This window comes from Gymnoscopelus microlampas (assembly GCF_963454915.1).
Source record: "Gymnoscopelus microlampas genome assembly, chromosome: 8".
Lineage (NCBI taxonomy): Eukaryota > Metazoa > Chordata > Actinopteri > Myctophiformes > Myctophidae > Gymnoscopelus > Gymnoscopelus microlampas.
The window spans coordinates 45,336,091-45,350,759 of NC_139945.1; the positions used below are offsets into that span (position 1 = coordinate 45,336,091).

The 14,669-nt window shown below is 41.0% G+C and overlaps 1 protein-coding gene across 2 annotated transcripts; it reads right to left on the reverse strand.

The window, feature by feature from the left end:
* Window positions 1-373: 373 nt before the first annotated feature.
* Window positions 374-10,718, reverse strand: spartb (spartin b). 2 transcript variants are annotated; one of them, XM_084065481.1, is made up of 8 exons: window positions 10,557-10,717; window positions 8,155-8,993; window positions 5,446-5,643; window positions 4,005-4,179; window positions 3,335-3,529; window positions 2,731-2,889; window positions 2,450-2,540; window positions 374-1,754 (listed from the first exon to the last, which is right to left on the reverse strand). In XM_084065481.1, exons 2-8 carry the CDS (start codon window positions 8,989-8,991, stop codon window positions 1,550-1,552), a joined length of 1,860 nt encoding a protein of 619 aa, XP_083921607.1. In that variant the 5' UTR covers window positions 8,992-8,993; window positions 10,557-10,717; the 3' UTR covers window positions 374-1,549. The 2 variants fall into 2 exon arrangements, with proteins under 2 accessions (XP_083921607.1, XP_083921608.1); XM_084065482.1 differs by having other exon boundaries at window positions 1,700-2,284; window positions 10,557-10,718.
* Between the last annotated feature and the right edge of the window lie 3,951 nt (window positions 10,719-14,669).

Genomic DNA, 14,669 nt, shown 5'->3' on the forward strand with positions numbered 1-14,669 from the left:
AGCACTTTTAATATGAGATAACGAGATCATCCCTGAGGATGACAATTATTAATAGAACATATCTACTCATCAAAACTCTTTTTTTAACACTTCAAATTACAGGCCAACTTGAGTGGTTATGATGACCACAGTTATTTATTTATTTTAAACGTTCCGTTTATTGAATTCTGTTTTTTTACATACTCACAGGACATATAGTCATTACTGAAGCAAGTAAACAACAAGGTATCTCAAAACAGTCAAGTAAATGAGTGGACAAGAAAATGAGTGGAATAGACCACAGTTATACACTATGACCATTAGGTGGTGCTTTCAGGCTGATAACAGTTAAGAACAGTTAAGAATATATGCATTCAACCCCCAGACAGTTAAACGTTTTTGAAAGGTTTATTTAGTCACAATTCTTGTTAATATAACTGCTTACATACAGCTATAAAAGCACATGGAAAGCCACCATCAAATTCACAATCACCTGCTGTAGGTTTAAAGCTTGAGTTCAAAAACACATAGAACCACTTCACCCAAAAACTATTACTCGTTAAAATGGTTGTCCATACATTGCAATGTTAAAAACGACTTTATATTGAGTTATTAGAAACATTGATAAAGCAGGACAAATTCAAATGTCATGAAAAGTAACAGATACATTGGAATTAAGACATAATAAAATGAGCAACCGAGCAGCACCACAGTTCATATTAGGTAGAAATATGAATTCCTATAATAGGAAAATGTTAAAAGTTAGAAAAGAACACATTATTAAACACTTCAGACTTGCTGTCCAGATGGGTTTATATGTTATACATCATCATTGATAGAAGCTGCTAACAGTAAGTAATGCATAGTTATTTCCACACTGTTAGGGACTCATCTACAGCATAGTATATGGGTTTTTCAACTTCAGTTTCAACAAGAAAAGCCAAAACAGACTTAAAATTGCTAGTCATTTTACAGTTCCAGGCACAGTTATCACCCCCCCCCCAACCCCATTGCAAACAAACAGAGAGACTCTGCTGTGTGTGTCACTACAATTATGTTTGTTAATTAAATCATTAATGGGACACATTTTTATGTATCGATATGCATTTCCTACATTTCTTCAAAGCAGCAGATAAAGTGCATTTTCTCTAAATCATAAAAAAAAAGCTTCAACCTAAATACAATTATTATGAAGGTTTACAGTGAGCATAGTTAAAACCATTCAACGCTTTCTTTCCCTCATTTTTAGGGAATTAAACTTTATATTATGAAAAAATATATCAATACTCATGTTGCAGTTAAGTCAAACAATCAATATATACACAACCATTTTATCATTTATCAAGATATATTCTCAAAATTATATTTTGCACAAAAATTACACAACACCACATCTACTGCTGTTAAGATGTAGGTGCTATACAACTGTATCAAACAGTAATGTATGCAAATAAGTCAACTTGAATAAAATATAAAACGTTAATCATAAATATATTTTAAATATAGATTTATTTCATATGAGAATATACTGTAGATTATGATTTAAGGCGCCACAGAGAACTGATGAAGATTATTTGTCCCTTTTCTGCACTTTCTTCTCATTCTCTGGTCTTTCCTGAAGGTTGTACTCCTCCAGAAGGGTCTTTGCTGTCTCCTTGCCAGTTCTTTTCACCACAGCTTTGATTCCCAGGTTATCAATATTGAAAGCAGTGACGCCCATATTAATGGCAGAGTTGACAGCGTTGTCTGTGGCTTGGCCTGCTGCTGGCCCATACCTTAATCAGAATGAATCAAGATAGGGTGAAAGGACAGAGCAAGAGCAAGTTCTGACAATTTTAATGGAGTGTAAAGATTTCAAAGATGACATGCTGAACATGCATTTGAGGTGCACACCCATGCAGTGCAGAATTTCGATAGCTTGAACCACTTTCCCAAATTAATATACAATCAATTAAATTGTTATAGTTGCAATTTTATTCTACATGTTCCAAACATGTAGGAAACAGGGAATCTACTGTATAAGGTCACGGATGCAGAGCACGGTTGTTAATTGTAGGACCTTTCTTGTAAACATTGGGGGAAATTATTTCAAGCAACACCATGAATTATGTGTGTCCAGCCAGATAGCAATTCCACAGTGCTCTATAGTAAGAGTGACATTCAGATGAGGCCATGCCTGTGATCAGTAGTGTCAAGAGAAAATTAAATGCTGAATTAAGAAAAAGTACATGTCTTCTCATTAGGTGGGTCTAAAGTACATGTCTTCTCATTAGGTGGGTCTAAGATGTTTTGTAGACCCCTAAATCTGCAAAGTAAGTGGAAGAGGAAAAGGTACAAATATGTAAGTGCATATTTGTATTTGCTTGTAAAATGCAAGCACTTATTTGCAAGATACACAAGAAAAACCTGTCTAGCAAGCAGTTGAGCCAAAAATTGCACACACTAAAGCAAGTGGTTTCAAAGGACTTACTTGTGCTTTACAGTGGTGACTGTTTCTGATGCTACACTCGTGGTGATGTTCTTTGCTGCTACTTCCAAGCCAGTCCACATAGTTGCAAAACCTGCATGCGAACAATTTAATTAAATACATACTGAAATATTGCAGTATTACAATAATACAGTTTTGCCCGTAATGGCAAGGCCAAACTTGGGACGCCACGGCTAAAGTGGTTAAGGAAAATATGCATTTCTAGTATACAGTAGCCCTCCTTCAGCAAATTGTCTCCAAGTAAATGGAATGAGCAGCTATACCTTGAACTCCACTGGCAGCCACCACCATGGCTCCATCGATGTTGGAGCGCCCATCCTTATCTTTCTTCATAGATTCTGGGAGCAGCTTGCTTCCATGCTTTTTCACGTGTGGGGCTAGCTCTCGACCCACACAGTTAGCGACAACACACACTCCATCCACTACGAGGAGAAAGTAAGGCCTGATTTAAACTTTGTTGCCCCTCCTGCCGCCCACCGAAAATAACCAATTTACAAGCTCACAATGCAGAGTGACACATTGTGGGCACGTATGCCGGCTGTTTTGGGTGCGTGCAAGTAAGTATTGATCAGATTTTAAGGCTTCACTTCAACTTCATCACATGACGTCACTCTGTGAAGATGACATATTTTCAACTGAAACACGTGCGTATGATGATCCATGATAAGCTGCGACCACAGCAGTTTGCGCTTCAAATTTTGGACTCCAGCAGACCAGCACTAGCTGCACACGCGCGGCTGAAGAGTCGTCATTTTTGTCGAGTGGACAGTTGTGCAAAGAAGTTAAAATTTGCCTTAAGAAGTATGTTTACAAATAAAGAAGAATAAAAGGAATAGAGAAGGAGCTAGATAAAGATGAACTCCTCACCTAGAAACTGGCTGACTTTGACTGCACCTCCAGTGGCTTGCTTGGCGACATGAAGGCTTTTCGTCACAGTGGGGCTGACATTGGCGGGTGTATCTTCTGGAGTGATGTGTTCCCTGAGTTTAGATGCCCCCTTATGAATGGCCTTGCCTGTGAACTCTGCTCCTTTCACCAGACCCCAGCTCAGCCACGATGCACCTGGGGGGGACAACAGAATTACATGAGGTCAGGTCACATCACAATTTTCTTTAAATTTTGAATTGTTGCTACAAATTGTTGAGAAGCCAAGTGTATGAAATGTAACAAATACAATCTTGAATCCTTATTAGGCAGAAGACAAATTTCACATTATGTGCAAATATACAGTGACAAAAAACAACCCAAGGAGTGGGGACCAAATTATTTTATTTTTAATTCCGGTAGAGACAAACTATAAAACTAAAAGTAACAATAGCCAGCAGCTAAAATGCTGGCAAATTTTCAAGGTAAGTTTGTCTACCAACCACTTTGGCAAGTAACCAGAGATCATTCAAGAGGCCTGTTTTATTTTGAAGACTATCTTGCTTGCAAACTCATGCAAGCTATTTTTTTAATCCTTGAGTCCTCTGTGGCTGATGGACAACAACACAATAACACCTACAACAGCATGAGCTGAACAAAAGGAGTGGCTCACCTGTGAGGATGCCACTAGACACCTTCTCACTCCACTCAGGCAGTGTTGAGTGTAGCTCCACAATGCCCGAGTGGGCTGTAGCTCCCGAGTGGGCTGTAGCTTCAGCGGTTTCCTCAGGCGGAGCGATGGGTACCTTCTGGCTAAGATTGATGGTCTCTGCAGATTCATCTGGGGGCTGATCAAAGATGCACATTGTTAAGCCTTAAGTCAGGCGTAGGCACACTCGGAAAGTAAAATACTGGTCAAATTCTTTGTAAGCTATGCTACACAGGCAACACAGACCTATTCTGCAACTCGCCTCCAAGTAACCTCCCTGGTATCACAATACAGCCTCTCATTATTGTGTGCTGCTCAATACAATGTGCCATTTTCCTCAAAACAAAAGGGAAGGCCACAAGACAATTTAAAATGCCCGCTTTCTGTCAGTAAACAGTCTTGCTTTGTGCTGAAGCACTGATTAATCTCCAGCTCACAAATCCCATTTGTTAGGCCACATCAAAGGCAATATAAAATTGCTTACTTGATGGCTGGGTATAAGGACGCCGTCCATGAAAAAAGAAGACTAGTCTGGTAATAAGACTATATTGTATACATCAGAGAGGACCGTGTTTGGTTGCGCTCTCCGTCAGTGTCCATCACGGTTGGTATCAGAACTTGTGTTTGAGCTCAGATGCTATTCTAACTGCTGGAGATATAAGAGCATTAGCACTCATTAATTCCCTTCACCTACCTATTTCAAATCCCTACAGTGCTGAGGTGGGGGTTAGATAATCAACGACAAGCAGTGCGGTTATGCAACAATAATGCATTATTCCTTGATGACCGCATTGCTCAGAGCTGAGTAGCCCGCTTACACCATGGCCACTTACAAACTAGTTTAATATAAGTTGTGTTTATTCATATTTTGGGTCAATACACAAAAAGAAACTTTGTTGGCACCATATTTGTTAACCTTGGAATAAACGTTACTTTACACTCTAGAAAGTGTGAGAAGCCATAGCAATGACCTAGAAACCCAACTCACTCAGCTGACAATAATAGGTCTTTTACCACAATATATAACAAATGGTTGAAAGTTACACTGAAATCCATGCTGTTTTTAGGGATAGCTTGTAGCCAACGTTACCTTAAATAACTGTTAATATAGTAACCTTTTTGGGTGCATATTAGTTTAAAACCATGATGAGGCCACTACAGTATGTCAAAGGTTTGTGCTTTGTCAATGGTGTTCTCATGTTGAAATGGTTAAGAACTAATTCAGAGATCCTCTTAAATACTTTTTTGTTATCTTCAGACTCACCACTTCATCAATACTGACATTACGTTTCCTAAAGACAAGCCTCTTCTCTGACCTTTGGAGGACTCTATTATCCATTATACTATGACGCTAAAAACTTTTTCCCCCTCTCCACGTATGTCAAAACATGGCTGCAATGTTCACCTGAACCCTGAGGTCCGTCATCTGGGAGAGCAGGTCCTTGAACAGCCCTCTGTCTGCACTGGGCAACTCAGAGGACAGTACCACCCCCACGTAGGACCCTGGAGCCGGAGCCATCATGTCGGGGAACATGAACACCCCAGTATTACACAGCAATACTGGGGAGCCCATGGCCATGAGAGGATACAGCCAGTCACAAACCTGTCACGAGTCAAAAATAAAATAAAGACAACCACAACAGTGTAGTGAGTGATGAGCGTTAAGCAGGCTTACTCTTGACACAGTTAACATGGAATACAAACCAATTGCAAAACATTTGCTTGCCTTAGCTTAGAGCAGGGGTCTTCAATGTTTATCAGGCCAAGGACCCCTTAGCTGGGACAGAGATGAAGCAGGGACCCCCACTACATATTGCATGAAATTATGTTGCAGATTAAACTTTTTAATAGATTTCATAAATGGCCTCAGACTTGTTTGACAGAGCCATCATCAGTGTTGGATTCATGTTAATGTGCATTTTCAGACCGTTTACCACTTAAACCCTCAATACTTAGAAAACGTGTACTTGATCTACTCTTCTTACCCCTACACCAAACCGCTTTCTCGAAAATAGCCCATCTACAAGCTCATAACGCCTCGCAGCGTGGACCCCCTGTTGAAGACCCCTGGCTTAGAGTGTTGATATTTGTGTCAAACATGAACATGGTTGCCTGTGCCAAAAGAATTTCAAAGTAATATTAGAAATAAAGATGAAAAATCACCTGTAGCTAGACATTTTAATGCGGTGGGACATGAACTCTGTGCTTTAAGGTTTCAGGGTATTGAGGCAGTACTGCCATTAAAAAGAGGTGGGGATCGTGAAAAACTTTTACTGCAACGAGAGGCATGGTGGATACACTCTCTCCAAACAGAACACCCTAAAGGTTTAAATGAAGAACTCTTACTAGGTTGTTTCTTATAGGATTTATTGTGTTGAGAAATAGACAGAGCAGACCACTTTAGAGTGAAATGAGCTATTATTATATTTTTGAGTAATGAATTAATGGTACGAATGAGTTTAATGCCTCTTTCTCGAGTGACACAGTGTATACTACGGTATTTAAAAATAAAAATGTGTTATGCAGTTTTTTACAAATGTAAATCTTGACTGAAATCTGAGTCTGTCTTTATGAAGGAGTACTGAGGGACTCGCACAGACAAAGGTTTAAAACTGGTGCCTTACTGCTAAAAAAAATGATGTTCTATGTAATTTTCTTCTTTTTCTTTTTTTTTGTGTATATGCATTTAATGGTGACCTAGCTTGTTAAAAAGTGTTTAAAAGTTTTTAAAAAATGACGGTCCTATTGTGTTGTTACCCGGACCGCTCTGTGCGTGGCACCAAGGTCCCCTTTATAAATGACACTAAAACAGGATGTTGTCATTATACGCTGAAGAAGGCCTCTGGGCCGAAACGTCCGGTTTTGACGCTGCTGCTGGGGAGCTATTACCTAAATAAATAAGAGCCTAAAAGGACTTGAGTGCTGGTATTCTTTTCTATGAACATTGCCTGTGCCAAAATGTCACAGCATAAAAAAAAAAGAGAAACGATGTGCAAGAGCACTGAATGACAGAGTCCACTTTCTCTATCAATGAGGACATGCATGCCAAATGGGACAAATGAGACAGTGAAAATGGTCATACTTGGCACTGTGGATGTGGAACCACTGATGTCATCCAATAGGGTAAGCATAGTCTATTTGCGAAATTCCCCACTGAGGAGCAGCATTTCAAAACACATGACATGACCTAGATTGTGTGTGTGTGTGTGTGTGTGTGTGTGTGTGTGTGTGTGTGTGTGTGTGTGTGTGTGTGTGTGTGTGTGTGTGTGTGTGTGTGTGTGTGTGTGTGTGTTTTGTTTTGTTTGTTGTTGTTCGGGGGTGGGTGGCGAGTCCAATAAAAGGAATATGATAATAGTTATCTGCAACAGTTGCAACAGCTCTCCTGACCAAAAGAGATAACTCAAATGTCTTCAAAAACAACCTAGCGAGAAGTAAAATAACAAGGCCAGAACTAATATACACAGTATAGTCCGTGTTAGCAGCTGTCAGCTGCTCCACATATTTTTAGAATATGTCTAGGTGATTGTTTCAGACACATTAGAGCATGTGCTGTTTATAGGCTAAAGAAAACACATCAATAGTTGGGAGTAACAGAGTCATCCGATATCCCTAACCCTTCCTGAGTGGAAAAGACAGTGGTATGTTATCTACAACACTGTTCACAGAGTAGTGCTTGTGTAATATTCATTAAGTTGGTCTATAATGACAATACAAAGTACATCCAAACAGATTTGGTCCCCCAGGGTTTCAATACTGCTGATGCAATGATGTGTCACACAACTCTAGCTGTCACCTGAACAAGATTAAGACATCACAAGGATGACATCACTGCCACAAATCTGTCGGGATTAGGAGCACTGAGTCAACGCTCACATGACAGTGCACAGGGCAGGGGATAGAGAGATCATTAACAAGCCTATCTTCTCCCTCTGGATACAGAGAGGACTGAGTCCTGACAAGCAAGGTAAACATTATGAAATCAGGTAAAAGAGCACAGGAAGACTTGCTTATCTGGATTATTCAAATTGGCTCATAAACTGCATTAGTGTGCTGAACTATCTAGTTAAATACATTCAGTGTATTTATACCACAGCAACTCCCCTTGTTGTCTCACCTGTAGAAATGCTGGTGGTCGGTTTGGCATCGCCTCGGACCGCTCAGTGGTAAACTTCACCACACGCAGAAAGCCGGGGTAAGAGGGAGCACTCACTTGACCCTCAGGTGTGACAAAGAATATCTGCACCCCTTGAGGTAGAAAGAACACCTCCTCTCCCTCATCACCCATGCTCTGGGGTGATGGTGACGAGTTGGACGTATGGCTGTAGAAGTCTTCCCCTACCAGTGACATCTCTCCTGAATCAGTCCCATAGGAGATGGATAGATGGCCATCAGCTGCCTGAGGAGAATACGCCGGTGGCTGTTCGCCTGGAACCACAGACTGTCTCGTAGGCGACAGCGGCATGCCAACGCCGTTGTGCGCAGGCAGACCTCCTACGGCACCAGCCAGTTGGCTGTTATTGACAAGCAATGGTGGTGAAGGCCTCTCTGGTTTCTGTTTGGTAGGGAGCTTGGGGTACAAGCTTTCAGAAGGTGTGTCTGCAGCACTACTAGCCCCAGATACCTCAGCGGAGGTAAGCGGAGATCCCAGGTCTGAGCTGGTCTCCAACATAGCAAGACGAGTGGTTATGTTGTTCAGGGTCTCTTGCATTTTCTCCTGCATCTGTCGGGCTGACTCCCAGGAGCTGCCAACACACTCGTCACCCTGTGAAGGCACACTGATGGCCCTGAGAAGGTGCTGTCGCCCTTGTTTGTAATGCTCCAAGGCCTGTGCCTTCTGTACAGCTTCATCTGCGGTCAGCCCTTTATTGATGCACTCAAAGGCCCTTTCATAGCCATCTTTAATTACTTGAAGTCTTGCATTGTCAAATGCATCTTGTTTGGCTTTCTCCATTCCTAAAAAACAAACAAAAAAACAATGTGGTTGCAATTACTTGAAGTTACACTATGGTAGCAAAGAAAAAGAAAAGGGTAGGCAGACATGTATTTTTGATTTACTGGTAGATCAGGACAGGTTGGACCTCTAAATATATCAAGTAGACATTAAAAAATAGAGAGAGAAAGACACCATTCATTTCTTGATTTCCATACATTTTTCTCCACAGATATTCATTATTAATATTGAATAATTGACTTATTCTTTATTTGCATTAGTCTGATTAGCAGCTAAGCGGTGGATATTTCACTGTCAGCTTTACTGGCAAATGGCAACACTCCAGCCTTGGAAAAGGCAAAGTAGATCACATGCCTGATCACATGCCTGATCTAAGTTGCCCACCCCTGATCTACGTCTTTTAAATAATATTCTCATGGTATCATTGTAAGCTACTTATCCGCAAGCTTTCTTTTTGTATCCTGACCAAAAGCATGCAGTATAAATTGGTGTATGCTCTGAAAAGATACTTTAACTCCACCTGTACCATGGATGTATTAGATCTTTCTGCATTCTTTAATGTGTACACATGTATAATTTGCGTTACTGTTCGATTCTGACATAGATCCTGTGACATTGCCTGTAAGCATCATCCTCAGTCATTTGTTGTTCTGTAATAACACGTCCAAGATATTTTATCTTTTCACAGATTTCAGACAATTGTCTGACAGATTACTGTCAGACAGTTTTGAAGGACATTGTCCAATTTGGATTTACAGCTGTAGATCCAAAGAAGACAAATCTAGATTAAAACAGCACTCTAGTCTCTCACATGTTCAACCATCCATATACACAGAAGTCACAGCACACTCGTAAGATGCTGCTGGAAACCAACTCTACTCGAGACTATAAATACTACAAAACCATCGATATGATCTCGTTCACTAAATGTATCATCGACACATATAGTCTATAGTATATTTGTGATGATATTGTATCTTGGCGTTATTTTCGTATGCTATGTTGATGAATTGAATTGAGGACCTCAATGGAAACAAGTCCACAGGATGTTTTTGTGTTATCCTTTTAGACCAAGTGTATGACTGTACTTTCTGTTTGCATTACTGTCTAATAACGTATTCATTCAATCAATCACCAATCATGCAGGCATTCACAGGCCCCCATGATCTGATCACAGGCTCAGCCAGTATCACACTCAGTTGCATTTGCAACAGGTTGGCGTTGCTATTCCATTATAACGTCAGCCTAGCCCTAATATGGCATCTCCTTGGGATACATACACATAAAAGGCGTTAAGTAAACAATTAAGTTAGCCACCGAGTCGAATCCTATAGACCACAACCCCAATGTTGTCACAGACTGAGCAGAATGTGCTGTTTACATTAGTTATACTAACTAAATATATAATTCGTGGCCAAGGTTGTCTAGGCTGGTGCTGACATGTCTTGTAGCAGGTTATTCTACGCATAATAACGGTTTCAGCAGGTACACAAACTCCACATTAACACTAACATTACATCGACAGAAGAGTTCATCTGTTTGTTATATTTATGTGTATAACTTACCGTTCCCCAGAGAACGAAACGAAACGCTTTCAAGACTAAATGAGATGCTAGCTGGTTGATCCTGTGAGCTCACTACTAGCTAAACAACAACTGTAACTTCAGTTGACAACAACCTCTTATCCATCATTTATACTTCTCTGTGCGCCGTGTAGCGCACGGAAAACAGCCGATCTACAAGCTCTACAGCGCCTTGCGATGCGACGCGTTGTGGGCTTGTAGATCTGCTATTCTCTCTGGATGATGTTGGTCAGGAAGTGTAGACAAGGATCACCCCGCCTACATCCTTACCCTAAACATCAGCGCACCAACCAAATAATAACCTCGCGTCACACAGACGTTTCCACCGCTAAACTGGCCCATGTGATCCGTTATATTATACCTCTATGATGTGATCCGGTTTAGAAAAAAGGGGGGAAACTATCGTGTTCCGGTGGTGGGTTCCGGTCAGCGTCGCGTTGTTTTGGTTCCCCACACGATGCGAATCAATTCGTTTAGTCTGGCTAGTCGTGCCACGAGTTAGAATAAAAGATGGACATACCAAACGATTATTATACCAAAAGAAACGAAACGATGTCACCAAACTAAACACACTGTAAACTAGGGGAATCGTTTTGGATGTGCACGGCACCAAATGTTCCGGCCACCTGGTGACGTAAAGCTATTTCCGCTCTGACCGGATCAGAAACCCGAAAATGATATTGATCGCAGCCTAGGCTAACCAAATAATAACCTTAGCAGTGTTTACTTGCTGTTTAGCCGTAAGTCAATAATTGTATTAGATAAACCCGTGATCAGACTTCACTAAATTGAATTATTGAACCCATGATTAAACTTAACTAGATTTTAAACAGTGTTTTTATTGGTCGAGGGAGCTGTCTATCATTCTTCCGTTCTAACACAGTGTTTTACTGGTCGAGGGAGCTGTCTATCATTCAGTTCCTAAACGAATCGTGAGCAATCAGGAAGTGGCATTCCATGGGTCACGTGTTTCCATATACAGTTATAACCGCGTGGTGACCAGGGAACCACATGTGCAGCCTTTCCTTATGGTTTGCCGCATAAGCCCTTGGAGGTATAAGCATAAACCACCAGCTTTACCCAGTTATGGAAGAAGTACTCACATGTTTTATTTAAGTAAAAGTACAAGTAAGTAGTAGAAATACTCTGTTACAAGTAAACGTAATGTACTAAGTAAACGTTCAAAAGTATTGGCATTAAAATGTACTTAAAGTAAAAACAAACATAACATGTATAACAAAATATAGGTGTCTGGGAGAGCAGGTCCTTAACAGCCCTCTGTCTGCACTGGGCAACTCAGAGGACAGTACCACCCCCACGCGTTATATTATACCTCTGTACCACCCCCACGTAGGACCCTGGAGACGGAGCCATCATGTCGGGGAACATGAACACCCCAGTTAATACAAATCTACAAAGTAACTGGTTACTGGTAACTAAAGTTTTCAAATAATAGTAGTGGAGTGAAAGTACAATATTTGCCTGCGATGATGTAGTGGAGTAGAAGTAAAAGTATTGGAAATTGGAAATAGTCAAGGAAAGTACAAATACCTCAAAACTGTACTCAAAACTGTAACTGACGTGTCTGGTCGACTGGGCCCAGGACCAGAAAGTCCCAAACGTAAGGATGTGTCGCCCTCTCGTGGCAGCTAGAGGCATTTTTGAATTATACTTGTCCATGTAGACAGGCAGGATTCCTTTGTCCACTGAAATCCCTAAAATGCAACACACATTTGCAATGCACAATAAGATCTGAAGATGACAAAGTTAGCATCTAATGAGACTACTATTCTTTAAGGGAAACAAAATGACAATTTAGGCATTTAGCAGACGCTCTTAATCCAGAACGATTTACAGTAAGCAAGGTAATACAAATGCATAGAGACAGTGTAAAGTGCCTCAGTAATCTAGGATCATAGGTAAACCAAGAACCTATCATCATTCTTAACATTATAATATCAAAACATAAATAATATGTGCTTGGAACTATACAAACTATAGGATGTCAGGTCAACAGATGAACCTGGCATCTATCTAAATTACAAATAAAATGCACATGTCTTACTGTACTGATTGGACTGATATAATCGATTTCTCTGCCTTTCGCCTTTACTCAGGATGTGACGAGAAAGGCTTCATCAAAGTGGGATATACTGAGGATGCAGAGCTGCATTGGATGGTGGCAGACCAAACAGCGAATCTGAGGGACCCGAGCCAGGATGGTCCAATGGGCTGAACCAGCTGGAGCTCACAATGTGGTCAAGGGTGTCGTCGATGTGGGGCAGCAGGTAAGAGACTTGTTATGGCATTTATCTGCCCGCAGACTGCCGGTAGTCGAGGCAATCCTCTAACTACAGTTTTCATAGCAGAGTCTACCCCATGGCTGCAAAGGTCTTCTCTGATGGGCCCTGTCAGTGTCGGTGCTGGTGATTCACTGATCTTCTGTGCCGTCGACCTCGGCTGTTCAACCACCTATCGTTATCGTCACACTCTGGGTGAGCATGTGTTGTCGTTGGTGGGCACGCTTGCTGTGCCCAAGGTGGAATGCTGGCATTACTGTCTCTTTTTCATTGGCAACACTGAAGACATAGTTGTTACTGAGCCCATATGGAGGCGGGCCTGCGGAATGTCCGCCACAGCTCCCCATTGTTTGACTAGATCCAATCCAATAATGCATTCGTCCTGGATGTCAGCCAGCCAGATTTATATTGGCCACTGTTATCTAGAGCAGCCCTTGTTCCTTGCATCTGTGCTTGCTCTCCTGTTTCAGCCTGAACCTGCATCATTGTGATGACCACCCTTCCTCTTTGCCTGGCCTACTTGTTGTTAACTAGTTGTAGGAACTATTGTTGTATTGCTGTATTGGATCTATTAGCTCGTGCTCATTTGATTTGGCTATTTTATCTCATGTGTTTAAGAAAGTAGGTAGCTGATATATTGCACTTTTACCTTAACGCTACTGTAGGTATACTCTTGGTTGCTTGTTTTTACAGGAAATGTACTTAAGACCTCTGGTGATAAGTAGTTTCGTTCCCTACCTATGTTGAATGCACTTATTGTAAGTCGCTTTGGATAAAAGCGTCTGCTAAATGACTGTAATGTAATGTAATGACCACTGTCATGACTGTCAGGCAGGGTTCCTTTGTGGAACAGGGAGAGGGAAGCTCCTGTGTCGATAAGGGCTTGGCACTTGCAATCCAGATATGGTCATTTTGCTTGGCTAAAATAGATATAGATAATCTGAATTTAAAGTCATTTTACTTTTTAGCGGCGCTAGCCGAGCGGATATTAGCCCTCTATACCTGGCTTTTGCGTCAACGTTCTGATTGGTCAGACACGTCAACAAAGTGATTGGTCAAGCTTCACGTGACACGTGGCTATAAACACATTATAAACACTTATTGATGACAAAATGTATCAAAGGCGCCGCTACCTTCACACAGGTGTGATTTTTATTTCTTATATATTCCAACATGCGTTAGTTAGTTGAATAGATCTGAATAACCACCTTTCTTTTTTTTTTTCTTTCTTTTTTTTGGCATTTTTATTGCTTTATTGGAGAGGGATAGTGACAGTATGACGACAGGAAGAATGGGGAGAGAGATGGGGGAAGACATGCAGCAAAGGCCGTCGGGAACGGGACGCGAACCCGCGGCACGCTGCTATTAAGGAGTTTCAACCAGGGTGCCTAGACCGCGACGCCACGGCCTAGGCCAATAACCACCTTTCTATAAGATACAGACAGACTCCAGTTAGGAGCCAATTACCACACATTTCAGTGGGATTACAAACCAAGCTATGAGACCAAATCTAGGCCTATTTGTACTTTATTCATATATCTTAGTTTGGTTGAGTTTTTCAATCTCGATGCTGGCAGAGTGGCAGTAGTTTTCATCAGTGACAGTGACTCTCATATACAGAAATACTCTCTTTTAGATTTTAATTGTGAACACATTCTGTGTGAGCCTGTACTGTTATGTAGCCTTACAATTTGGGGCGTTGCAATTCCAATTAATTAATGACAAACTGCATGAAACAATGTGCTCAAGGGATTCATTCAGCTGCAATTATTCTATTAAATCAAACTGTTATAAA

Coding starts and splice junctions, on each gene's coding strand:
- spartb (XM_084065481.1), bottom strand. CDS start 8,991: ATGGAGAAAGCCAAACAAGATGCATTTGACAATGCAAGACTTCAAGTA. Junction 5,644..8,154: donor GACCACCAGCATTTCTACAG/GTGAGACAACAA, acceptor GACTCGTGACAG/GTTTGTGACTGGCTGTATCC. Junction 2,890..3,334: donor CAAAGTCAGCCAGTTTCTAG/GTGAGGAGTTCA, acceptor TTCTCCTCGTAG/TGGATGGAGTGTGTGTTGTC.